The sequence below is a fragment of the Harpegnathos saltator genome, unplaced genomic scaffold, assembly GCF_003227715.2.
Source record: "Harpegnathos saltator strain DR-91 unplaced genomic scaffold, Hsal_v8.6 scaffold695, whole genome shotgun sequence".
Classification (NCBI taxonomy): Eukaryota; Metazoa; Arthropoda; class Insecta; order Hymenoptera; family Formicidae; genus Harpegnathos; species Harpegnathos saltator.
The window spans coordinates 406,737-431,540 of record NW_020230532.1 but is presented as its reverse complement, the minus strand read 5'-3'; the positions used below and the strand labels follow the sequence as shown (position 1 = coordinate 431,540).

Sequence of the window (24,804 nt, the reverse complement as noted above, 5' to 3'; positions counted from 1 at the left end):
CAAGTCGTACGACCGCATTTTCCTGCTAGAATGGAAACCTTGCGCGCAACGACATTGTGTCTCCCTCGACTCGACTCGACTCGACTCGACGAGAGATCGACCACTCGTGATTGACGCTTCGTGTGTTGACATTTGAAAGAAAAATGACAATTATTCAACCATATTCAGACTGGTAATTAGAATTCATTGGAAGATGAATTATTCATTGTGACTTGCGTCTCGTGAGAATGACATGACATTTCTATTTTGACCTGTTGTTTGTTCAATTGACAATTTTATTCTCACGCGCACGCAAAAGCGGGACAACAATTTCGTGTCAATTCGAGAAAAGTGCGCTACCGCATTTTTTTCACTCTCGCGTGTAACTCGTTCCGATACGCTCCGAAATGAATGGTAATTACTCAGCCGGCTCATTCGAGACTCCAATGAAACGGATGTTATCTCCGCATGGTGACTGACGTAATCAAAGTGGTCGCTTTAAATAATGAATCCTAAAGACTCTACAATGCCACTCTACTATTATCGCTTGTGTGTTTTTTTTTTATCTTTTTTTACGAGATATCATACAGATTGCAGCGACTTGCCGCTCTCGAGGATGCCAGTGAGCTGATACGTATCGCGAGTTTTGCTAACGGCATATTGAATCGTTCGTTTATCGCTATCGCGCGCGCGCGCGCGCGATTTTCCGCGGAAAATCATCCGGAAAGAATTCGTTTGCGCGTGACAAAGAAAAGAAACCGAGCATTTCCTGTTGAGTCGATTTACGTTTCTCGTGCGAGTATCAAACCTTTGTCCGGTTGGGATTTCTTCCGTTTTTCTTCGGAAAAGCTCACAATAGATTTCCCGATACGCCCGCGATACGGGAGAGCGCGCAAGTTAAAAACGTGTAGCCCTCGGCTGGATGGAAATAGCGCTTTGAAAGTATGCCAGTTTTCCAGGCGCGCGTTATTTCGGAATTTAAGATCGCACATTTTGATTCACGAGCGAGATGCAACGTACGGCGGATTTTCCCAACGGCGGAGGAGCGACGTATCCGTGACATCGGCGGTAATCTGCTCGACTTTCGAGCCCGAAGGTCGAGAGTGAATCATATGATTTCGCGGCGTACACATGTGCGTGGATTTCGTTGGGACGGAGACGCCCGTCATTTTCCTAATCGATTCCAGATTTCCCCTCGTCGTTCGTCAATCTCTGGCCGACACATTTCACACATTTGACTCTGCGATATCAGAAGCAATTAACGTATCAATTTAATACTCATCAAAATAAAATCCCAGAGAAGGCGTCCACGTGCGTGAAACTCACGAGATTAACGTTTCGACCGATCATCCGTCTCTCTCTCTCTCTCTCTCTCTCTCTCTCTCTCTCTCTCTCTCTCTCTCTCTCTCTCTCTCTCTCTCTCTCTCTCTCTCTCTCCCCCTCTCTCCCCCTCTGCCTCTCTCTACGAACAATATCGAAAAGCGAGCAGTCAGAGCGCGATCGTCCCGCGTTAGTCATCAAAATTTCGCCGAGCTCTCCTCTGAACTTCGCTGTAACCTTTGAATTTTTCGTAGTCGCACGTGACTTTTGCCGCGCTGCGATCCGATTGGCGACGCGGCAACACAGATGGCGCCGCGCGCGCGTTCGACCGGCGCCGCGCGCTCACTCGCTCGCTCGCTCGACCGCCAAGTTGTGTTATCGGCATGCACTGAGAGAGCAGTCGCTCGGTCGTTTGTATTAGTTGTCCGTGTCATTAGTACGTCACGTATCGTCGCATATCCGCGCGCAGTGAGAACTTAACCTCGTCCGCACTCGTCGCTCACCTTTGCCCGCGAATGTCGCCCGCCGCTGTTCCCTCGTGCACCGTCTGCCCCGACGACGTCGTCGTCACCGCCACTGCCGCCGCTGCCGCCGCCGCCGCCGTCGTCGTCGTCGTCGTCGTTCGACCAGTGTAAAAAAAGAACGCGCCCGCGCGCTCTCGCTTTTCGGCGAGTGAAACCGGCGTGCGCGAGTGCGAGCGAGCGACAGTCCGCGCGCGTACGTGGAACAGAGTCTCGGCGAGAGTTTTTATCGAGTCGGGCGTCCTTTCGAGAGAGACAGTGCTGATCGATTCAGTCGCGTTCTCTATCGAGTGTGCGATGAGCGGCAGCAGGATCAACAGCAGCGAGAACAGGGGACGAAATGGCCACGTGCTGGTATGGGAGCAACCCGGTCTCGACGAGACGGACCGACCCGCACGAAAAGGTATGGCACGCGGCCCTGCGCGCTATTTTATCAAGCTCTCTCTCTCTCTTTCTCTCTTCCTCTCTCTCTCTCTCTCTCTTTCTCTCTCTCTCTCGCTCTCTCTCGCTCTCTCTCGCTCCCTCTCTGTCGAGTTCATTAGCTGGACGTAGAAATAGCTCGTGCAAATCCGTCGCCATACCGCAAACCGGAAAATTTCGACTTCCTCCCTCGTCGTGGCTGCCTCTCACCAAGTGTTCAAGTCCGGCCTCTTGAAACTGGTTCTCCCTCCTCGCGAGGGGAGGGACGCGCCGTGAAACGCTTGATCGTCGCGGAGCGTCGAACGCTTGCGAACTTTATCGTCGTTTTGACATCCGATATTACGCGAATAGGATAGCCGGCGAGGAACGCGCCACTGCGTCGGGGAAGGAGAGAAAAAAGAGAGAGAGAGAGAGAGAGACGAGATTTCAAATTATCTCGCAATCATGTGCCTTCGTGCCATTCAACGCGTTTTCCCACGCCGTTTTTCGACAATTCCGTTGCGTGCGTATACGCGCACGCACGCTGACGAATTCGGACGGATGTAGACATGTTTCGAGCAAGCGAGCCGAGCGTGTCCGTCGTGTTTCTTCCGGTTGCCACGGCGATTCGCACATCACGGAAACAGCGTAGCATAGCGCGACAGGCGAATTACCAAATGCGACCGTGCGCTCGCGCGCGCGCGCGCAAGAGAGAGAGAAAGAGAGGGAGAGAGAGAGAAAGAGAGAGAGAGAGAGAGGCGCGCATACGCCGACCACGTGCTCTCCGCACCGAGCCGTTGCCGCGTTTCCTTTGGCGCGAAACGCTCGTCGTCTTCCGAACGACCGTCTCGATTTCGAGATTTTCAGTTCGTTCTTTTTTTTTTCTTTTTTCTTTTTTTTTTTGCCAAGACGCAATTCGGCTGGGCAAGAGCGAACGAAATGACGCGAAATTTTCATTATTGAATCACGCGTTTCCGTACTTGTGAGTTTCCTCGAAAGCGACCTCTTTCTCACTCGCGTCCCTTTCCTTCGCGGTAGCAACTGACATCAATTAGCAATGTGTAGAAACTCCTCGTTGGATCCTCGCGGTGACGTCTTTCGTTCTATTTGAGGTGCTCGCGGTGTCAGCCGTCCAAAAGTCGCGGTGTTCGATTCTCCGGTATGTTTACACAATCGTGATAGACACGATCAGCTGTTGTCACCTGTATGCGTGTTTTCGGACAAAGCTTGCGAGTACGTCGAGATATTCGTGGCCCTCGTACAGTGGCGAGTAAATACGAGCGTCAACTTCCTCTTTCCAAAGTATTCGTTGAAAAGAAAGTTGCCTGAAAAGAAAAGAAAAGAAAAGAGAAGAAAACCTGAAAATTGCCGTTCCTTAAAATTGCTCGTCGCGACAAGCTTTACTCGGAAACTCCGCGCTGGCCTTTTCGTTTTACGAGCCCAAGGGAAGATCCTTGCAGCAATTTGAGAAGACATTGCTGACCATGGGCTGTCTCGGAGCTTCCATAAGTCTCACATAGAAAAGCTTTGAGCTTGTGTTACATAATCTCTTTCGTCGTTTTACACAGTTTCTGTGACGCAAGCGCAAGCCGTGTCCATTGGAACCCTCGGACGAGGGTTGAAATGCTCAACGGTCGGCCACTTATTGTCTCGAAAATGTCTTTCGAGGAGTCTCCGGAGGAAGCCATGTGTGAGGAGGTATTCTCCTTTCAACTCTGGGCATTATCCCGATCCGAGGGACCGAGCGACCCCTATTGTTGTTGATTAATCTCGCGTCGCAATTCACGTGCATTGTTTATACCGTTTCCGCGGAACAATGCAGACCTTGAAGCTATCGTACTCATGTCATTGTCCATTCTTCCGAGTTGACAAAGCCGCCACGCACATTTCTCTTCCGTGACTGACAGGACGAACAAATCTACTCTCTAGTCGGAATGTACACACGCGACAGAATTTTATCACTCCTTCCTGGACCTTTCACGGCCTATCATTTCGCCGAATCCGCGTCACGGCGAGAACGACATTGCAGTGTTATTCGATAGGAAATAACGACGGTCCGACAGCGACATTGCGAAAGCGAGAGATATTCGCCGAGGAAAAGCGCGATGATCAAGGCCGTCGTTAATAAGCAGCTCGTCGTGTCACGCTATAAATAATTATCGCAGATAGAAATGTAAAATAAGTACACATGTACATATATTAGCGTGACTGTCAAGTGGACGAGAACGCTAAAATTTCCAGCGAAAATATACATATCCGCGATATCCATCTGTGATATCATCACGAGAAAGAGAGAGAGAGAGAGAGGGGGGGAGGGGGGGGGATCGGGTTATCGCGAAAACGTCAAACGGTCGTGCCGCCGATCCGCGGCGTGAGGTAATAAAATCTTGGGGAAGTATCATTACGCATACACACACACACACACACACACACATGCGCACGCGCGACAAGTGTGCGTTGTGATGACGCATCGCGAAAGCGGGCCGCAATCTGGATTAAACATGGATAACGTGAAACTCGTATTCTTCCGTGTGGACGCGACTGCTTGCGTAATCTGTTTGCGCGAGCGGGAACATTCGTGATGAAACATTCGTAGGAACATTCGTGATGAAAAATTAAATAATATTAATAAGGAGTATATCAGCGGCGACGTTTTTCGGGTGAGTGTGTGCGTGCGTGCGCGCGCGCACGCATGCACATTCGCGAAACGCCCGAGCGCGTTTTTCTCGCGATACGCATCAAGGCCGCACAATGACTCGTATATTTCGAGCTGTTGTCGCGAAAATAGTAACCGTACAGCGCGCCGCACATTTGGCGTACGCAGGATGCAGGACCCGCTCAGGATCCCAATTCCTGACGTTCGTTGGCAACTCCCAAAACCTGCCATTTACCGGTTTTACACGCTCGTCTCTCGAGCTAATGGAGACTACTCGGCTGTTCATGTGCTCCAATTTCATTATCTCATGTTTCGAAATGTTCCAGTCGGGACATGCAACCGAGCGCACGCGGTGTGCAACGATAAATAATAACTCAGCTAACGACAACGGAAGAGTTATCACTCGAATACGAAGTTCAAACTTCGTCGAAGATCCCCCAGAGGTAGAAGCCGACGATGATCTTTTCCATTCTTTCGTGATTGGTTACATGATGAAATGCATGATTATCTTTCTTAGAATCGGTTGCTTCCTGCAACGGAGCTGCATTTTATCTCGTTTTCCTCTATTGTTCATACGCTATGATCGTGTAAGATTTTATCAATAACGAACGTTATCGCGCCTCTCTGTCTCTCTCTCTCTCAATGTATTCTTCCTCCGGTTAAGTCTTCAACTCTTTCTTTTGATAACCGCGGCCCCCTTCAGGCCGATTATAATTTGTACCTACCTGTGACGTGATAATTCGCGTCGTCGTTCATGGGTCGTCATTTCGTCGTCGAATATCCCGCGTACCCTCAGCCATTGAATAAAGAACATAAGGAAGGAGCGTATTGCGATGTCGCCCAGGCTATCGATAGTCGAACTGGGCACAAATGCAACATATAGCCATGAGGGGTTACCGGAAGAGCAAAACATTGGCTATTGGGTATAGCTCGAATATTTGGGAATGTGATATACAAGAAAGCATAAAAACGTTTTCGAGACATGCGTATTAATATTGATGTGAAGTTCGTAATAAAACAAAGATAAACGTACTGATTTAACTGTCAGTTAACTTACCAGGAAGTTGGAACAACCGGTCCTCTTATTTCAATCTTCTCTCAGTTACTGTTTCTGCCCCCCCCCCTCTCTCTCTCTCTCTCTCCGCAATGGACAGTCGATTCGACCTGCGATTATCGATACTCGCTTTCGGTAAAATAGCATGATATTTCGCCGATATGCTCCTTCCTTATGTTCTTTATTCAATGTCCTCAGCAAGGTGTACTCTGTATTCCGACAGCACTTACGTGTCGCCCGCGTAACCGTCGTCGCGCCGACGTGCGCGACATGCAGATGCATTTCACGCTCGTCTGCATTGCTAGGGATGCGCAAAGTATATCTTGTTTGCTCGCGATTCCCGATACTGGGCGTACACATCGTCGACTCGTTCCGCCGCACGCGAGAGAGCCTCGATGCGCTGTGAAACGCCGCTCTTTTCACGTTTACACCCGCTCCGATTTTTATCAGCGGACGTAGCAGACCTCGATTAAATTTACTCTGGAGAAAGAAAGTCTCTTCATCATACATGAATAAAAGCAACGTCTGCGTCGCATATTGGTTTATCATCGGGGGTATTAATAGTTGCTATCTTATTTTATATACATCACCGTTATCGCGTTGCGTTACCTTTTTGCGTCTAAGGAATATCTTTATCTCCGATCGCCGCGCCCGCCGCCGGACGTGATTCTCATACCTCGCCTTCGCCCACCTTGAAGACCAATTATATTTTTCCGAAAAACAAGGCACCGGTGCTCGCGCTTTCCGTAGCGGAAAGTCTTTGCGTTTTTCTTTTCGTGACCTTCGCTTGGTCCGCACGCTGCCGTTTTCCAAGAGTAAGTTCGATCTTAACGAAAGGTGATGTACACAGAAGGGATGCCGAAAAAGTGGAAGGGGAGAGGAGCGGAAGAGCGGAAAAGAGGAAAGGAGAGATGACAAGAGAGACGAGATGAACGAGGACAATAAAGAAATGTTTGTTAATTAACCTGGAATTTACATTGATTCTGGATTAAAATTAAGAACTCGTGTCATAACCACGGAGACCATTGGAGGCTTTAAAATACGAGAAGACTCTCCGGTAGCCCGAATACTTTCTGATTTTTATCAAAATTTTAACTTCGTCTCTTTGATTTACTCGCATTTCGAGACCCTTTCCTCCTCGTCAATCTTTTCGCAAGTATTGCTAACCAACCGGGAATTTAAATTACTTCTGGATTAAAATCGAGAGAAGCTGTATCACAACCACGGAAATTGGAGGCTTTGAGATACGAAAAGACTCTCCGGTCCCCCCTGATATTCTCTCCTTTTATCTTCGAATCTCGCGCGTCGCTATGCAACGGCTGCTGCTGCAGCACGCGCTGGTGTGTGAAGCGATTTTGCATCACGCACGTCACGAGCGAGATCGTCAGACGCGTTCACGTGCGCGAGACCCCTCGTGTCCCCCCTGCCGGTCCTCGTGGTCGCCTCACCGTGGACTCGTTCACCTCACTTCGCCTCACCTCGTCCCTCTCGTCACCTCACCTCTCCTCTCTTCTCTTCTCTTCTCTTCTCTTCGTCTTTCCTCTCCTCTTCTCTTCTCTTTTCCACTCTTCTGCTCCCCTCCCCTCCCCTGACACTCTTTCGGCATCCCTTCTGTATTTCGCGACAATGAGACACCGCTGACACGAGCGCGCACACACACGCACCGGCGGTATGTCGGAGCTATTTCCACCGGAGCCGACCACGTGCTCAACGGCTGGTGGTGACGACCACGCCGTTGAGGCGTCGAGGACGGCCGACTTAGAAGCGGCTGCTTGGCCATGTGTGCGAAACTCGTACGCGGCGACCGATTGACGGACGCTAATCCTCGCGATTGTTTTCTCTCGGCCTCGTCATTAGTCCCGGATAAGGAGCATTCTGCTGCGAAATTGCGCTCGCGAGCGAGGCAATCGGAAAGACGCTTCGTTACGGCCGAACGTGGAATATCGTCGTCGACGACGACTTTCCAAAGCTCTCGTGCAAATTAAAATACGATTCAACTTGCCGCGTCATAATCGACGTGTCACCACGGCAGATTATGAGAAAAGTATCAAACATATCAGATAAGAAATCGTTATCAGTATCGCGTTTCTTTCTGCATCATCTCGTCTCTCGCGATACCCCGACACTTATCAAACATTTATCAAATTCTCCTATTGTGGGTGATAATCCAGATTTTCTTTTCCTTTCTTTTTTTTTTCTTTTCTTGTTTTTTTGTCTTCCCTTTTTCATCGATAATATCGTTGCCAGGCGACTCGAGCGCAGATCAGAAAATCGATTCGCCGCGTCGAATAATACGCAGAGTTCCGTCTAAACACGACTCGAGCATTTTCCTTTTAACGGCTCTTGTTCGGATTATCTCGGCGATGAATACCGCTCGCGCGGGGCGGGGGGGGGGACTGTCGCGTGATGACTTTTTGTATTCGACTCGCGAGTGCCCGCGAGCTGACACTGCACGTTCCCGAGTGCATTATCGTCATCGTCGAGGTGCGCGCGCGTTAGGCTAGTTATGCAGAAACTTAAGTGCCGACGCGACGCGCGTCTTAATATGAAAATGACATATCAGAGAGTTGGGTTGCGCGCCAAAATAGATCTCTCACGACGGACCTAATAATATCGAATAATGCGTGTGACCCGTCTCGTTCTCGTTACGTACACAGTTCGATTATCGCGGCTCGCCATGCGGCGCCATGGGAAATTGCAGCGTCGGCGCGTCGTCGGACGTTCCTCGAATGTCTCTCGCGAGCGAGCGCGGTATCACACAGAATTCTTAGATCGCACCGAAGATCAAGAATAGAATTCTTGTTCGTGTGCGTGCGTGCGTGCGTGCGTGCGTGTATGCGTGCGCGCGCGCGCGTGCGTGTGCGAAATTGTACGTAGGTCGCAGTTAATTTACATCGACCAATTTATACGCAGCCTCCTGTAAATTATATAATTCCGCGCGTCTCTCCGGGATTTCGCGCTTCAGCTTGCGCATATTTCTTCCATTCACAGAAACACATACGCGACGATTACTCAAGGTAGCGCACGTTGCATAACGCTTAGATAACGGCCGTGCCGACTTTATCGGCGAATTATCGTTTCGCGAGCAGCCGCAGAAGAGAAGTAAAGAAAAAAAATGGAAGAGGAGGAAAGCGACAAAGTACGCGCAACAGCGATAATTGCGGCACAGATGGCTCGCCAGCGAGAATTATCTACGCGCGCTTATCGCCGTGCATAAAATCGAGGGTCTCGCGCGGAGATTTGCCGGAATCTCTCGCCTGCGAGAGAGAGAGAGAGAGAGAAAGAAATGTCGCGTCCATTGTCATTTTTATTCGCGAACGCGCGCGTCTCTTCTTTCGCGCGGAACCGCGTGTCTTCCTTCGCTTCGCCCTCGGAGTCTCTCCTCCCCCTTTCGTTCGACTCCCGGTTGTTGATTTTGAAGCGACTCATACTCTGGGTACAGAGTATGCGACTCCGCTCGGGAACGCGCTTGCGAAATGCGCAACAGGCGCCGAGTGCATTCGGCGGTGCAGTCACGGATAAAACGCGACTGGATCTCGGCCAGTAAACTCACGGCTTGGCCTTCGTTCTCACTTATCAGGCAACATGCCTCGCTCTGGTCACTCGGCGGTCACCTATCAGTGATTCGCCTTTGGGTCTCGGACTGGTCCTCCGGCTATCGTATCCTGATTATTTATTTATTGTCTACCATCGCGCTCGAATTTCCCGAAATAAATTACCGACAGTCCGACTCGCAGACAGACTTTCGCTCGAGGCGAATCTCGTTGACTTGTTTGCCTACTGCGAAGCTTCCTCGCGTCGATGTCTAATATTGATTCGAAGTAACGAACATTGTAAAACTTTTCAATTTTCAAGCGCTGTGCGAAGTCGGCGAGAGATGGTCTTCCACCAAAGTGGAATCTGATGCACGTGCGATTTTTGAGAGGGATGGGAGAGTGTCTGAGACGGGTCTGAATAATATGCGCATAGATGCGATTGAGCACACCGGTTGAGTTGGCTGCGAATGAGCGTATCGTTCGATGTCAATTGACCGATTCGGAGACGTCATTAATAATGGGCTGAGTCCAATCAAGGACGTGGGCGTCGAAATTTATTCCTGGAAAATACTCGTACTAATTGAATCGGATCGAGCGCCTCTCGGCTCGTCTGACTCTCGTATCTTATTTTTTTCCCCCTCTGTTTGCTCTTTATTCGCTCTTTCGTCCCCCCTCCCTGCTTGCCTCTCTCTCTCTCTCTCTCTCTCTCTCTCTCTCTCTCTCTGTGTGTGTGTGTCTCTCTCTCACACGTACGCACGTCAGCGACGATTGAGAGAAGCTAATCTAAACGTGATAAGAGGAGCGCAATCGGTCGCGAGGAGTTTTGTAACATCGATCGAGGGAGATCAGCGAGAAAGAGGAAAAAGAAGGAGCCACTTGTTCTGTGTGACGTAATCGCTTTGAATTACCAATGTGATACAAAGCTCTGATAATGTAAACGTTGTGTCGTGCACGGAACACGGGAAATAGTTGCCTGCGGCAACTATACGGCCAAATATGTCAATACTACATAAATGTTGAGATTCGAAATACCGCTAAGGATATTACGCTAAGGATCACACCAGCAGGATTTTCGATCGGTTTCCCTGTCGAAGCGTATATCGAGGATTTTCTTCAAATTGTCGAGAATGTAAGAAATTTCGCCGAATTTCTTTCAACGTATGCACACGTGTTTTAACAATTGTTAACATATAACTTCATGCGCTTCTGTGAGAAAGAAAGCCACGTGCGCAAAAATTAACCGCCAGATTTTTCAAGACGTTGTTAATTTTCCTCGCGCGATCGCGCGTCGTAGAATAGCGAGGAAATTCTTCGAGTCGTCGACGAAACTCTGTGCAAAGTTCGCATTATTATACATTGTGTCGGATTGACGTACGCTGTGTACGTGTGTGTCAGGTGACTCATGTGTTAGACTGTCAAACTATAGCAAATGTCACTGCGGTGCTGTGAATCAGTCCCTTTGAAGCGAGAGGAGAAGGAATTTGCGCCTCGCACCGGCGCGGCGCTTCGTCGCAATCGCCGATTTGTCGCTCGACTATATTTAGATTATGGACATTTTAACGAACAATTGATTAGATAATACGGTTGACTTTTGATTCATTCAAATATCAATCAGCTGCCTCGTTCAAGCGAGCGCGTTCCGATACTGCGACACACGTCTGTATATTGCTCACTGATATTTTTCTCGATTTAAAATTAATGTTTCCTTTAAGGGCAGAATGTTCAGAGATTTAGACACGAGAGCCTCGGCAAATTGCACGTTGATCGCGCACTCCCGAGCGCGCGTGCTCGTAAAAATAAACGGAGGCATTATGTTCGAGCTTAAAGCTTCAAAGCGCGCGCGACGCGCGATTTTACGCGGTAACGCGCATAAGACGCAAATTATCAGCGCGCAAACTTGCCGAGCCCTTTCCGGCCGGGCAATTGCTGACATGGAATTGCTGGAGGGAAGAAAGAAAGAAAGAAAGAAAGAAGAGAGAATTTTTTGCGAGACGCGTTTCTTTGACGACCTCTCAACGTCTCAACTTCTCCATTTTCCTTCCGTCTCGCCTGAGACCGTGTATTCCTTCTCGCGACGCGCGCAAATGATTAGTAGACTCCTGCAGATTCCCTCTATTTATAGCACTGACTTGGCGAACGCGCGAGATCGCCGTTATCACGTCGTCTTTTGTATAGCGCTCGAGTCCAGACGAATTCCTGATAATTGTCATCGATGAACGCGACCAAGCATTACGCGACGCCGTTACGTGCTCCACACGCGACCGATTACGAACCACTGACTCACTCTCTCTCTCTCTCTCTCTCTCTCTCTCTCTCGCGCGCGCGCGATTGTTTCCATTGAAAAAGCGGCCGTGACGAATTTCTCAAAGTTAGATGTGCGATTAATACGACACCTCTCTTGCAGTGACGGGCGGCAGATGTCTTCGCGCGGCTTAAATATAGAAGGATTAAGTATCGCGTCTTTGGAGGTGTGTCCTCTCTTTAATTCCTGTATCCCCGAGGCACGGAATGATTTGGCTGTTTCTTGCCGTCGAGAGTTTAAATCAGTCAGTTAATGCGATCAACGTCGGCATCAAAAAGGTCATTAAAGGGGGAATCATTTCGGTTTATAGATGTGTAACATTTATCTCGAGATCGAGAGATGCCACGGATAAAAAATTACTCAGTGAACGTTGGAGCGATTCTTGGCGACCTTCAGGTGGTACCTTTTCGCAGCACATCCTGCGATGGCTGTTAGCTCGCGACGTTTTTCTTGGTAATTCGCGACTCAGTTAACCCTCCGCGTCGCATCTCTCGTGGCGTAACCCTCACCTCGGCATTGGTCCCGCCACTCGTCCTTCGGTTATTTGCGTGAAAATTTGGCAGAGTACCTGCTGATACCCACGATGAGAACTGATACGGGATACGTTCTCTCGGCCGAGAGTACTTGAGGGGGGGGGGGAGAGGAACGCCAATTAAAGACGCCACAGCTGTGGTGGCCACGTTCTTCGATTATAGCAATTTAAGAGCAGCATCTACGCGGTATTTCGAGCCAGTGCAACGTTGCACGAAATTCTGTACAGGATGATGATGTCTCTCGGCAATCTGACTCATCGCACTGATAGATGAAGATAACGTTCTAAGAGCGATCATTTCCCCCCCCCCCCCCCCGTTCGAATCGGAGTTTATCGGCGCGCAAAGGATTCGACTCCAGCTCGACATCTTAAATTACGCAGTTTCGCACAACATGAGAAACGACTGACGTTTCGTTCTTTCGCTTCTTTCAGGTCTCTTTGGGAGACGTCACTTTGTGACTTTTATGCTGTTTCTCGGTATGGCCAACGCTTACGTAATGAGGACCAACATGTCCGTGGCTATCGTCGCGATGGTCAACCACACGGCGTGCATCGACAAGCACGAGGAAGTGACGAACGAGTGCCCGGAGTACATCGTCCCCGAGAACGCGACTGTTAAAAACGTGAGTATCAGAGGCGTGAGAAATGTCGCCATGTCTGAAACGTCTGGCCGCGAAAGAGAGCCGCAAGAGAGCAAGTCGAGGTTGAAGTTGAAGCTGACGTGGAAGTCTTCTCGTGTTTGCCGCTACAGAGCAGCGACGGCGAGTTCTCGTGGTGCAGCAAGGAACAAGGCTACCTCTTGAGCGCCTTCTTCTACGGCTACGTAATCACGCAGATACCGTTCGGTATACTCGCGAAGCGCTACGGCTCCAAGTACTTCCTCGGGATCGGCATGCTGATCAACTCGCTGTTCGGGCTGCTGGTACCTGCGTCCGCGCACTTTGGCTACTTCTGGCTGATCGTCGTACGCTTCATCCAGGGTCTGGGAGAGGTAAGTGACATCACGGATCTCTTATTACTTTTGGTAACACGACATAGTCTGATTGAGACTGGTAGATAATCGGATTGACCGAGAGACGGGAAGTTGTGTGTGTGAGATGATGTGTTTCGGGATCGGGGTTATCTCTATTATCCAAATATACATATCCGTGCAACTTGCGCGAACAAGTGTGCGTTCCGCTCATTCCCTCGTAAGTATCAAGGTGATACACATTGATATTGGAGGAAGGATCCGACAAGGTACAGACACACATACATATTTAGATTTGCTTCAGATTTTCTTGGCTTGTCGCCCTTCCAAATTTACATATTATGCCTCTGTCACGACCCAGTCGGAAAATTGCACGATTAAATTACAAGCGCAGGAGAGGAGGTGCGCGATTAATCGGTTAATCGATAAGTTTAAGGTAGTTGATAGCGTATAGCGTTAGTATTAATTTTAAAGGATTACTGATCCGTTGTGTGTGAACGCTTTTTGATTGTATGGGTGTATTTCCCTCCCCCTAGGAATGGATTATCCCTATTGCAGGGTCCTATTGTGCCTTGCACGCACGCAATGCTGGCCAAGTGGATACCACCTAACGAACGCAGTAGGATGGGTGCCTTCGTCTATGCCGGTAAGCTCGTTCAATGCGATCCTTCCTTCCTTTTTGTAGTAGCATCTGTGTCGCGCGTGTGTGTGTGTGTCGAGTCGAGAGAACGTTGCCGCGTGTGTGTGTGTGTGTGTGAGAGAGAGAGAGAGAGAGAGAGAGAGAGAGAGAGAGAGAGAGAGAGAGAGAGAGAGAGTCCTCCACTTCTGGATCGTTTCACGATGCATCGAGTCACACCGTTGTGCGCTTCTTGCTGCGACCGTGGATTTGGACGGTGGACCGGACCTTTTCGAATTTATCGAGTCACCTTCTGTTCTGTTAATCACACTCTCACTAGGTTTTTGTTTCGTTGGTAAAAAGGAAAAGATATAAAGCAAGAGGGTAAAGTCGCCGGGGAAACCCGGCGCTCCGATGACGATCACTAATCCTCCTCCTTTCTGCCGTTTCTCCCGTCACGTCTATAGGCGCGCAGTTCGGCACGATAATCTCCATGCCTCTGAGCGGGGTGCTATCCGAGTACGGATTCGCAGGCGGCTGGCCATCAATATTCTACGTCTTTGGTACTGTCGGCACTCTCTGGTGCATATTCTTCCTCATGTTCGTCCACGAGGACCCCGAGAAGGATCCGCACATCGCAGAAGACGAGAAGAAGTATATAGTGAGCGCCCTGTGGGGCAGCGCCGGCGCATCTGTAAGTTCATCACTCGTCGAGCGAGAACGTTTGCCTCTCCTATCTCAGCCTAATGGCGTTGCTAAACGAACCGACCCCCCGATGTTTCTCTTCTCTTTCTCAGTCGCCGCCGGTCCCGTGGAAGTCTATCGTAACTTCGCTGCCGTTCTGGGCTATCTTGATAGCGCACATGGGTCACAATTATGGATACGAAACCCTGATGACCGAGCTTCCGACCTACATGAAGCAGATTCTTCACTTTGACATCAAATCGGTGAGCGATGATGATGTTTATGTACTTCTTACGAGTGCCATTCGATGATTTCTTTTGTATCTTGGTCTCAATCAATGGAAATCAATCGCGCGCGTGCACACACATCATTCTCATCACTTGTATTTCAGAATGGCTCAGTTTCGTCGCTACCGTACTTGGCCATGTGGATCTTTTCTATGGTAATCTCTCATATCGCCGACTGGATGATTTCGTCGGGTAGATTCAATCATACCTCCACTCGCAAGATCATCAACAGCATCGGCCAGTATTCGCCGGCCGTGGCATTGGCAGCCGCCTCATATACCGGATGCAGTCGCTGGTTGACAGTAGCCCTTTTGACGATCGGAGTCGGCCTGAACGGCGGTATATATTCCGGCTTTAAAGTCAATCATCTCGACATCTCGCCGAGGTTCGCCGGAGTTTTAATGTCCTTCACGAATTGTCTGGCTAATCTGGCCGGTCTGCTCGCGCCTATCACAGCTGGATATATCATCACGGGAACGGTAATTGAGATTTATTAGCTCTCTCGTAATGACAGAAGATTCCTCCTCGACCGATCGATACAATTTCAGTTGGTAACAAACGGTGAGATTCGCACATGTCCTTATCCTACTGTTTCAGCCAACACAAGCGAAATGGAGGACCGTGTTTATGATCTGCGCTGGCGTTTACGTCGTGTGTGCGACGTTCTATGTAGTCTTCAGCTCTGGCCAGAGGCAGAAGTGGGACAATCCTGATAAGGATGACGAGAAGAACGAGAGAAGGGAGATGGAGAGTGTAACCGTCGTTAACGAGACTCAACATTGACAACAACAGTAACAACACGTTTTACCGATAAGATCAGTAAGGAGATTAACACTGATGATGCGACGATCGAGTCCACCTGGCCATCTCTGCCTGTATACATTCATTCCCTCCATGTTATTTAGCCATTCGGAACGAACGAGTTACAATTAAGAAGAAGTAAGAATTAATCTCGGAATTTTCTTCTTTTTTCTCTTTTTATCAAGGAGATGCAAAATTTCCGATAATTGTAGTCTATTGTGTAAGTCTTTATACTTTTGTATTTTATTGCAAAAGTTACATACCAATTGCTGTAGTAGTATAGCACATGTGTCTCATGTTAGAGACAATTTGTATGCTTGTGTGTGTAACGAGAGAGAGAGAGAGAGAGAGAGAGGGAGAGAAAGCAACAGAGCGAACGATAAAGACGAACGAAAGAAAGAAAAGGGCAAATATATTGCCATGTCCTAAAAGGGACATATACTCAAAACCGAGCTTTCGTTAGAAGAAGAAAAAAAAGCTTTGGTTTTCGCGTTGTTTCTTATATTTTATAATTTATATCGATTTTATATATATGTAATAATATTACGCAAAACTAGAAAATCTGACTTTAAGAGCTGAAATATATTAGAGAAACAATGGCGAAGGTTAAATATATTTCTCGAAACAGGAAATGCAAATCATTGCCTGTAGATTAACGAATTTCTAAATTCGTGCTGGAAATGTTATCATGACAAACGGGAAGTCAATCACGGGAGTGATCACGATCTCAAAAGAAGATCAAAAATGACATTTCAACATGCTTCTCGCTAACGTTGTTTTTCGATTCTCGAGAATGATCCGTACAATTTCCAAATCGAATCTTTCTAGAGCGTAATATTAAACTCGAGAGACTCTCGTAGTATGCGGTGTTATACATGCGCAAAATTTGCCTCCGACGGAACATACACTCCGATAAATACAAAATCTAATTTGGACAATGAGCACTCTATCGGCGGTTGATTCAACGAAAATTTGTACCAATCTGGGTCTTCCATGCTAAAATAGCACATCGGTCTTTGCACTGTATGTTTGTAAAATGAGATGTGTATGTGTGTATGCGCGCGCATATGTGTGTACATATATACACATACATGCGCGCGCGTGTTGTATGTGTGTATTTATATAGCCGCTAAGCTTATACACGTTAAATGAGAAACGTCATCTGTCTTAGTGCTTTTTCCGTTGCTTATCTTCAAGTTAGATTTCGTGTTTGACAAACTTGGCAGCAGTATTAGGATTAAAAATCCTCATTATTCATCCTTGTCTGTTACGTCACTTTTTATTACAACTACTGCCATTTTGTATTGTATTGTATGGCCCGGGGCGAAAGAGGTGAGTGGAACGCGAGGTTAAAACGTGTTCCCGGTTCTCGTCTTCAAAGACTTTTACCGGATCCAGACGCCGCGCGAACAGCACAGTGTACAATACAATAATGGTGTTTATACATACTGTAGATATTTGCGCGTAGTATCCCCGTTAAGTTGTAGGATATTAATTAAATCATAGTTATTATTTATATACAGTGTTTATAAAGGATTAAAAAAAAAAACATTGTTACGTTAATCGTACAGGAATGAAAATTGTGTCAGATTCAGATGAAAGGATTTCGATTTTATTTATATAGTAGAATGCATTTTTTTTTATCGATAAGTAATCTCTCTTAAGTAGCACAAAGTAACCACTCTTCGACGACAATTGTGATTCCTCATCGTAGACTCGTAGAGTTTCGAATATCGAGGCTACATACATATACGTTTGTAATTAATATTATTATTGATCCTCTCGTCTGATGAAATACATAATTACGCGGAATGAATCCGAGTTCTCTTAAGCCGTCGAGAATAAGTTTTCCAAAGATACGCAGTACTTTTGTGCCTCCTTTTTTATATGTATTCTCACAACAATACGCATTATATTTGGAATGTATTCAGTGCGACTCTGATTCTTACTACTACGTTCTACAAAAGTTCTAAATTTCGAATAAGAGTATAAAAAAGATGTACTTGAACGTTCCACGAGACTTGAACGTTCTCGTGATTCACAAGTCGAATTTATACCGATTAGCAGGCCAGGACCTAAAAAGTTGGAACTATTAAAAGATATTTTTTCAAAAAAGCTTGTTTGCGTTGGCTGATTTATTTTGCGACAATCTTCTAAGGAGACATTACAGATAGCTCTCTCTCTTTCTCCCTCTCTCTCTCTCCCTCTCTCTCTCTCTCTCTCTCTCTCTCTCTCTCTCTCTCTCTCTCTCTCTCTCCCTCTCTTTCTCTTGCGAGAGCAACGCGACTTTCTTTGCGAATTCAAACGATCAACCGGATGCAAAATTGTTCCGTGATCGTACAAGTATATCTCCGTTAATATTTTCGTCTTTCTTATTCACATGTAGCATGTTACAGAATTTATTTTTTCGCCTTTCTCTGGCAAAAAGAATGCCGACTTACAAATACGTTATTTTGAATTGTTGCGAGTATATAAATACATTGAGAGAAACGTTGGTTAAATTACCATGGCTCTCGTATCATATAATACAAATAATAAATAATAATCACTGTGAGTCGATATTGAGAAAATTTCATCGAAAGAGATGACGAGAGAGTTATCTAATGATAGTTGATAAAATAGCAAACTCAATGCAATATCTCGAAATCCGTATTTTTATAAAAATATTTATAAATAATGTACATACCATAACGCATAATCTATCTGCAATGTTACAATGTTATAAACATATTTTTATTGTTGGGACTTCATATGTGATAGTAGAACTGCGGATAAATAAAACAAGAAACAAACAGTCAGTAATTTTGTTGTTATTAGTTCGTTCTATGTTTGCTTTCTTTAATTCTTAAAAACGAAGTTGATTTTTTCTTATTTGCAATCTAATCTGTGGATAATCTGTCACGTCCGTATTATATAAATATAATCACTAACATACCGTTATGTAGCACACAAAATTTAGGTTGTGTATTATATTTATGTATTTAGTATAAAATTTGTAAATTTGTATACTATTTATAATATTAACATAAAAGTATTTGGCTCGCTTGTATCTTACAAGGGGAGGACGCGTCAACCGGGAAACGGTTTGGAACGAAACTTACGGAGTTAATAGTACTTGACTACTAGTAACTCATGGTAATAGCATTCGATGCAATGCCTCTTCGTTTCCGAGAAAAAACGGTCTAAAGAAAAGAGCCAACAAAGCGTACAAGTTAGTAAGAAGAGTGTTCAATGAAACGGCATAGCGGAGCAGCGAAGGTAACGGACTACCGAGCTGACGGCTCGGGTCCGATCCCTGTTGTTTTTTTTTTATTCTGTAAGCAAAAAAATGAAACAGAAAACATTAATAAATAATAAAACTGCGTTTCTTATAAATATATCAGTGTTTGTTAAATATAAAGTATTTGTAATAAATATAAAGTGTAAATATATTATTAATGATTTAAATTGCAAAAGAACCGTAAATCTTATCTATAAAATATATAGTGTATAGAGAAAATTTTTATATAATAATTGCAATGGAAATAGGAGTAAAAATATATTAAGTTGTTATAATAATTATATAAAGGTGCAGTTGAAAGAACAGTAGTATTAAGCAGGGTATTATATTCATATTATATTATTCATATTATGTTTTTTATATACATAAGATACATAAAGACATACAAAGACACATAAAAATAGAAATACAAAAGAATGTGCGTGTACATGTTACATTACATCTTCATCATCGGCATCGTTACCGTCTTTATATCCAAAACATTTGTTTGGATGATACATATCATAAAAACATTTAAAACAAAAGCATATAGCGCACCAGGCACATTTTATAAAAGAAATCTCGGTACAGGGACACTTCTGCTTTGCAATTGTTGGTGGGAAGCAAATATCGTTAACATTTGAAAAAAATGGTCTTTCTTCCAATAATTTTGCAGCGTACCAAGCATATTTAATCATGTTTTCGAAAGAAGGAGCGCTCAACTGATGGTGCACTATAGAATGAATTTTAATAGCATCCTCACGAGATACTATTTCTCTTTCTTCTTTCATTAATAGTGAAGCATTTTGCAATCGTCTTATTAGAAGTTTGACTTGTCGATAAAAATAGACGTCGCATGGTTGACAAAACGAGGTGCATTTCGCAGGAATTATTTTCAGAGTGCATGTTGCATCTCCATCATCATTCCAAAAGATTTCATCATGTAAAGCAACATCAGTTTGTTCTCCCCACGAATCAATTATTAAAAGGAATTTGTCATTTTTCACATATGATTTTAACGTTGTTTCTAAATAGTTTTTATATAATTCTTTAGTTAATTTTCCTGATTTGGAACAAGTAACAACAACATTACCAAATTCTGTAGTCAATTTATCAACCGTTTTGGATATTACAGGATCAAATTTATTTGTAGATTCTTGCAGGCATATATACACAAGTGGAAGCAATTTCCCCGATGCAGTCATGCTATACTGTGCCGTATACGAATGTGTAATTTTATTTAAACTTTGCTTTTTCAAGAACACTGTCTTTACTTCTTTAAATTCGAGTGATCTATTGTACGTTGTTTGATAATTGCACCTCGTTTGATCGGTACCGATTACGAAATTCAAATTGAAATTAGGAATAATGTTTCTCGTTTGTATCTGGAATCTTTGTGCTGCTTCCATGGTTTCTTCTGGAGTAGCGATCTCTCTTCGGCTAACATACTTTGTTATCTTATGCTGTTTTATTCTATGTTTCCGTTTAAAAGCTTTTACCCAGGTAGAACTAGCATCGAACGAAAACGTGTCCGATTGAAAAGGAGAAGCTGCTATTAATGCCCATTGTTGCAGTGTTCTTGTTGTTACCTGCAAATATTTATTATTACATGCATTGGTACATACATAAATGTATTACGTTATATGTGTATGTTTGAGATTCTAATATATTTTTCTTGCTTTACCTGCTCATAACAGCTTCTTGCTTCTCGAAAACGTTCAAAAGTTTCATTGTCAATTGTTTGCCATTTATCTACTCGCGTTCCTCCACTCTTCACATCTTTCTTCCATTGGATTAAATAATCTTTTCTTTTTAAACGACTTCCACCTTGTTTTTGCAGTGTCTTTAAATTCCAATGTGGATGTGCTTCAGCAAGAGCAACGATTTTTGCTTTATACTCTAAAGGAATGTAGTCTCTAGGAGGCTCTGCATAATCTGATGGATTGTAGTCTGCATCTGTCGTTGGATCGTCTGTGCACTATCAAGATGTAAAATATAATTTGCAGCTTCTTTCACTTCTAACATTAAAGTAACATTAAAATCAAAGAAACATACCTCTTCGTATAGATTTTCACTATCGCTATCATCATTTAGAATGAGATCTTCGTCCACCATGACATAACTGTTGTTTAAAATATCGATGACAGCATTAGAAATGCTATTTGCCATGGCTATCGACACAGAACTAATTTTCGCTGGAGGATTTTTCGATAATAATTTATTACTCTTGTATATGGAATTCGCATATACGAGAGCATTAGTGAATTCACCTTTAAAATCTTCATCTTCAAAAGATCTTTCTTCTAGCGATTCTACATCAACTATTTTACTTGTTGAAGGATTCTCTGACATTGTTATGATATATGTAATTTAAATATGATCACCGAAGTGCTCTGTATTCTGCTAGTAAAACGCACATCGCTGCTTGCTCTACTGACGACTGTTCCGACCGTCGAACCATTTCGTCATTCCCAACGGTCGTTTTGAACGACAGAACAGTTTTTGAAGGGGGATTTTCCAAAAGAGATAAAGAGCTTCAACAGAATATAGAGAGTTGTAACAGAAACAAATATTTTACATATATATATATAGATATAAGAATACGAAAAATTATCTCATACTAGCTCAATAGCACTCCTATATATTTAATAACTTAATATTTTTATTCCTATTTTCATTGCAATTATTATATAAAAATGTTCTCATATACTATATATTTTATAGATAAGATTATTGGTCGACTATTACAAGAATAATCTATTGTGATTGAATCTATTTTTATTCTTATTGCCTGTTGCCTGGCGTTGTGTTTAGGGCTTAACAGTACAGAGCAGAGCAAGAGCAGCCATAGAATATATTAGTATAGATGGGGATATGTTCTATTCTCTCAGATTCAGATCTCACTCGCTCTGATCTCAATATCGTAAACACACATAATTTTGACCCGAGTCTATTTGTGCTCATTTGCTTTAACGTAAATTCGAGAAAAGTGAACATTCCCATATACTTTTACATTAAAAATTTTTCACGAGTTCACGAGTAAGAGGAAAAAATTCGTGCAGGCTCGTCTACATTAGCTGTAAGAGTAAGGCTGTAAGGTTGCAAGACACGAAATGAAATATTTTCATTCGCTGACAGCTTACGTTACAACCTTACAGCCTTACTCTTACAGCTATTGTAGACGAACCTTGATACCTAGAGAGTACAGTCACCGACGAGATAATTGGTCTGTTCTTTTTAGCTGCACTACTGAACCGGTGCAATAAGTTAAAGTGGGAAAAAATATAGTTGTCTCATTCTAACTTATTGCACTACTGAACTAGTGCAACAAGTTAGAGTAAGACAACTATATTTTTTCTCACTCTAACTTATTGCACCGGTTTAGCAGTACAGTTAAAAAGAACAGACCCATTGAGCCTGTTCGTTTTGTCTGCACTGCTGAATTGCAGTGAATATTGGAACGCAGCCATATGGTCTGCTTTTTTTCTTTTTTTTACGAACATACTCAACGTGGACTCTACTGGTAAATAAAGCGATTTTATTGTTGCGGAATATTTGCTTTTATTTATTGGTACCAAATAAATCCATCTAAAAAACCTAAATTATATATTCTCTATTCTTTGTGCCTGAGATACGTTCATTATTTTTGTGAATTTTAAGACGTAAACTTAGCATTTAAGATTATATCGGCATCAATACATGTTGTATACGGTGTGTTATATGTATCGAAAAGCTCATCCAGACTGATATTTAATACTTCTGTTTGTAGATTGTAAATTATCATGGGTCGAGTAATTCGTGCACAGCGTAAAGGTGCGGGATCTGTGTTCCGATCCCATACCAAGAGGAGAAAAGGAGCACCGAAATTGCGTTCCTTGGACTTTTCCGAGAGACACGGATATATCAAGGGTGTCGTTAAGGTTTGTAACAATCTTTTCTCTACTTGTGTTTTGATATATCAACGTTATTACAACTTAATCTTGCTATAAATTCAATTCACTTTGTTTATACAACGATTCCAAATCTGATTATTTGAAGACTTATTGGAGGTTCTTTCTGGAGATGTTTGTCTTTTTATAAAAGATTTTTTCTTAAATAATCAGCGATAAAATTATTGTTTCTGATTAGGATATCATTCATGATCCTGGTCGTGGGGCACCATTAGCAGTGGTACATTTTCGTGATCCTTATAAATTTAAAACACGCAAAGAATTGTTTATTGCTCCAGAAGGCATGTATACAGGACAATTCCTGTATTGTGGAAAGAAAGGTATGCGCAGTGATAATTCTTTAATCTAACTATTGAATATTGGACAATGATATAAAATTGGTTCGTTTAACAAATTTAATTTATTATATTGCATTTGTTTTCTTTCATTATTTTCAATTTTCTGTTTCTAGCTAACCTTCAAATTGGAAATGTAATGCCAGTTGGCACTATGCCAGAAGGTACAATTGTTTGTAATTTGGAAGAAAAAACCGGCGATAGAGGTCGTTTAGCTCGAGCTTCGGGCAATTATGCTACAGTAATTGCTCATAACCCAGATACAAAGAAAACCAGAGTTAAGCTACCTTCTGGTGCAAAAAAAGTGATCCCATCCAATAATAGGGCAATGGTTGGGATTGTTGCTGGTGGTGGGAGAATAGACAAACCTATTCTCAAAGCTGGTCGAGCATACCACAAGTATAAGGCAAAGAGAAATTGCTGGCCTAAGGTACATTTTATTTTCCTCCCATCACATCTTTTTATAATAAGATATTCTGTAGTGACATGCTGTGATATACTGAATGAAATTTGTATGCAGCGTCTGAAACATTTCAATCTTTTTAGGTTCGTGGTGTTGCGATGAATCCAGTAGAGCATCCACATGGTGGCGGTAACCATCAACACATTGGTAAGGCATCCACTGTTAAAAGAGGAACCAGTGCTGGTCGCAAGATTGGTTTGATTGCTGCTCGCCGTACTGGAAGAATAAGAGGCGGTAAAACCGATACGAAGAAAGACGATTAAGCACTTATAATAATAATTTGTAATGTGTTTCTTCTCTTGCACCGTATCGACATTAAAGCCGGACTGATAAGAACAAATTCCCCTGGAACATCAAACAGTTTCCAAATTATAGATATTGTTCTTTTCTCCTATTATAATTGCAAAAATGCATAAATGTTGGCAGCTGAAGTGGACATATACGTGTTTTTCGATTGTGTATGTTCCTTTCTACATTACAATTTATGCGGAACTGTGTCTCCATAGCATTATTGCCTTTCATTTTGCATTATTACATTGCTGCATACGTACAAGGGGTGGACATCGTAAAAAAAAGTCTGCTAAGTAATCGATTATCGAAAGTATCGATTTTATATAATCGATTTTTTTTTATTGAAAGCATCGAGAATAATCGACTGTTTTCTATATATTTTCCTTAGTTCGTAGAACTGGAACTCATAGAACTCTTTATATTGAAAATATAATTTAAATCTATATATATATATATGTGGGTATGTAGTATATATATATACATAGCTAACATAAGGCTGGATTTATGATAAATGGAGTAAGCTTTAAGCCGTGAAAAATTGACCAACCACAGTCGAATATGAGAAAAATAGTCAGTTGTGATTCGTCAATTTCTTACGGCTTAAAACTTGCTGCACCCATTTTAGACCCAGCTTAATAGTTTTAAAATTTACCAAATGTCTAGCTATTCATTATTCAAGAAAGTAGCAATACATCTCGTACAATATTTTTTACAGTCGTATTTAAAAAGTTAAATATATAATTCTTAGACTAAAAAAGATATTTCATATTTTATGCAAGTTTGTAGAGTGCGTTGATTGGCTGTCGGCTAGAGGATTCTCAAATTCTCTAGCATCCTTCCTGTTAGGAC

At 43.8% G+C, this 24,804-nt stretch overlaps 3 protein-coding genes across 5 annotated transcripts in view; 2 read left to right on the top strand and 1 right to left on the bottom strand.

Moving 5' to 3' along the window:
• Positions 1 to 17,772, top strand: part of Picot (putative inorganic phosphate cotransporter protein picot) — a 30,228-nt gene extending 12,456 nt beyond the window's left edge. Inside the window, exons 1-8 of one of the 2 annotated variants that reach the window (XM_011156070.2) lie at positions 1,648 to 2,223; positions 12,732 to 12,922; positions 13,051 to 13,290; positions 13,828 to 13,915; positions 14,353 to 14,579; positions 14,683 to 14,832; positions 14,961 to 15,335; positions 15,454 to 17,772. In XM_011156070.2, coding sequence (XP_011154372.1) covers positions 2,118 to 2,223; positions 12,732 to 12,922; positions 13,051 to 13,290; positions 13,828 to 13,915; positions 14,353 to 14,579; positions 14,683 to 14,832; positions 14,961 to 15,335; positions 15,454 to 15,639 — 1,563 coding nt within the window. In that variant the 5' untranslated portion in view covers positions 1,648 to 2,117 and the 3' untranslated portion in view covers positions 15,640 to 17,772. Of the gene's footprint in view, positions 1 to 1,647; positions 2,224 to 12,731; positions 12,923 to 13,050; positions 13,291 to 13,827; positions 13,916 to 14,352; positions 14,580 to 14,682; positions 14,833 to 14,960; positions 15,336 to 15,453 lie in introns of those variants that run through there. The other variant, XM_011156071.3, reaches the window with a different exon arrangement.
• Positions 17,773 to 19,311: 1,539 nt separating this feature from the next.
• LOC105192152 (uncharacterized) lies at positions 19,312 to 21,576 on the bottom strand. 2 transcript variants are annotated; one of them, XM_025305422.1, is made up of 4 exons: positions 21,538 to 21,576; positions 20,972 to 21,450; positions 20,601 to 20,894; positions 19,312 to 20,505 (listed from the first exon to the last, which is right to left on the bottom strand). In XM_025305422.1, exons 2-4 carry the CDS (start codon positions 21,266 to 21,268, stop codon positions 19,369 to 19,371), a joined length of 1,728 nt encoding a protein of 575 aa, XP_025161207.1. In that variant the 5' UTR covers positions 21,269 to 21,450; positions 21,538 to 21,576; the 3' UTR covers positions 19,312 to 19,368. The 2 variants fall into 2 exon arrangements, with proteins under 2 accessions (XP_025161207.1, XP_025161206.1); XM_025305421.1 differs by lacking the exon at positions 21,538 to 21,576 and having other exon boundaries at positions 20,972 to 21,490.
• A 695-nt stretch (positions 21,577 to 22,271) lies between these two features.
• Positions 22,272 to 24,100, top strand: LOC105192147 (60S ribosomal protein L8). Its single transcript, XM_011156069.3, has 5 exons — positions 22,272 to 22,439; positions 22,686 to 22,836; positions 23,045 to 23,186; positions 23,318 to 23,631; positions 23,748 to 24,100. The coding sequence occupies exons 2-5, from the start codon at positions 22,699 to 22,701 to the stop codon at positions 23,925 to 23,927; spliced, it is 774 nt and encodes a 257-aa protein (XP_011154371.1). The 5' UTR covers positions 22,272 to 22,439; positions 22,686 to 22,698; the 3' UTR covers positions 23,928 to 24,100.
• The last annotated feature ends 704 nt before the right edge of the window (positions 24,101 to 24,804 follow it).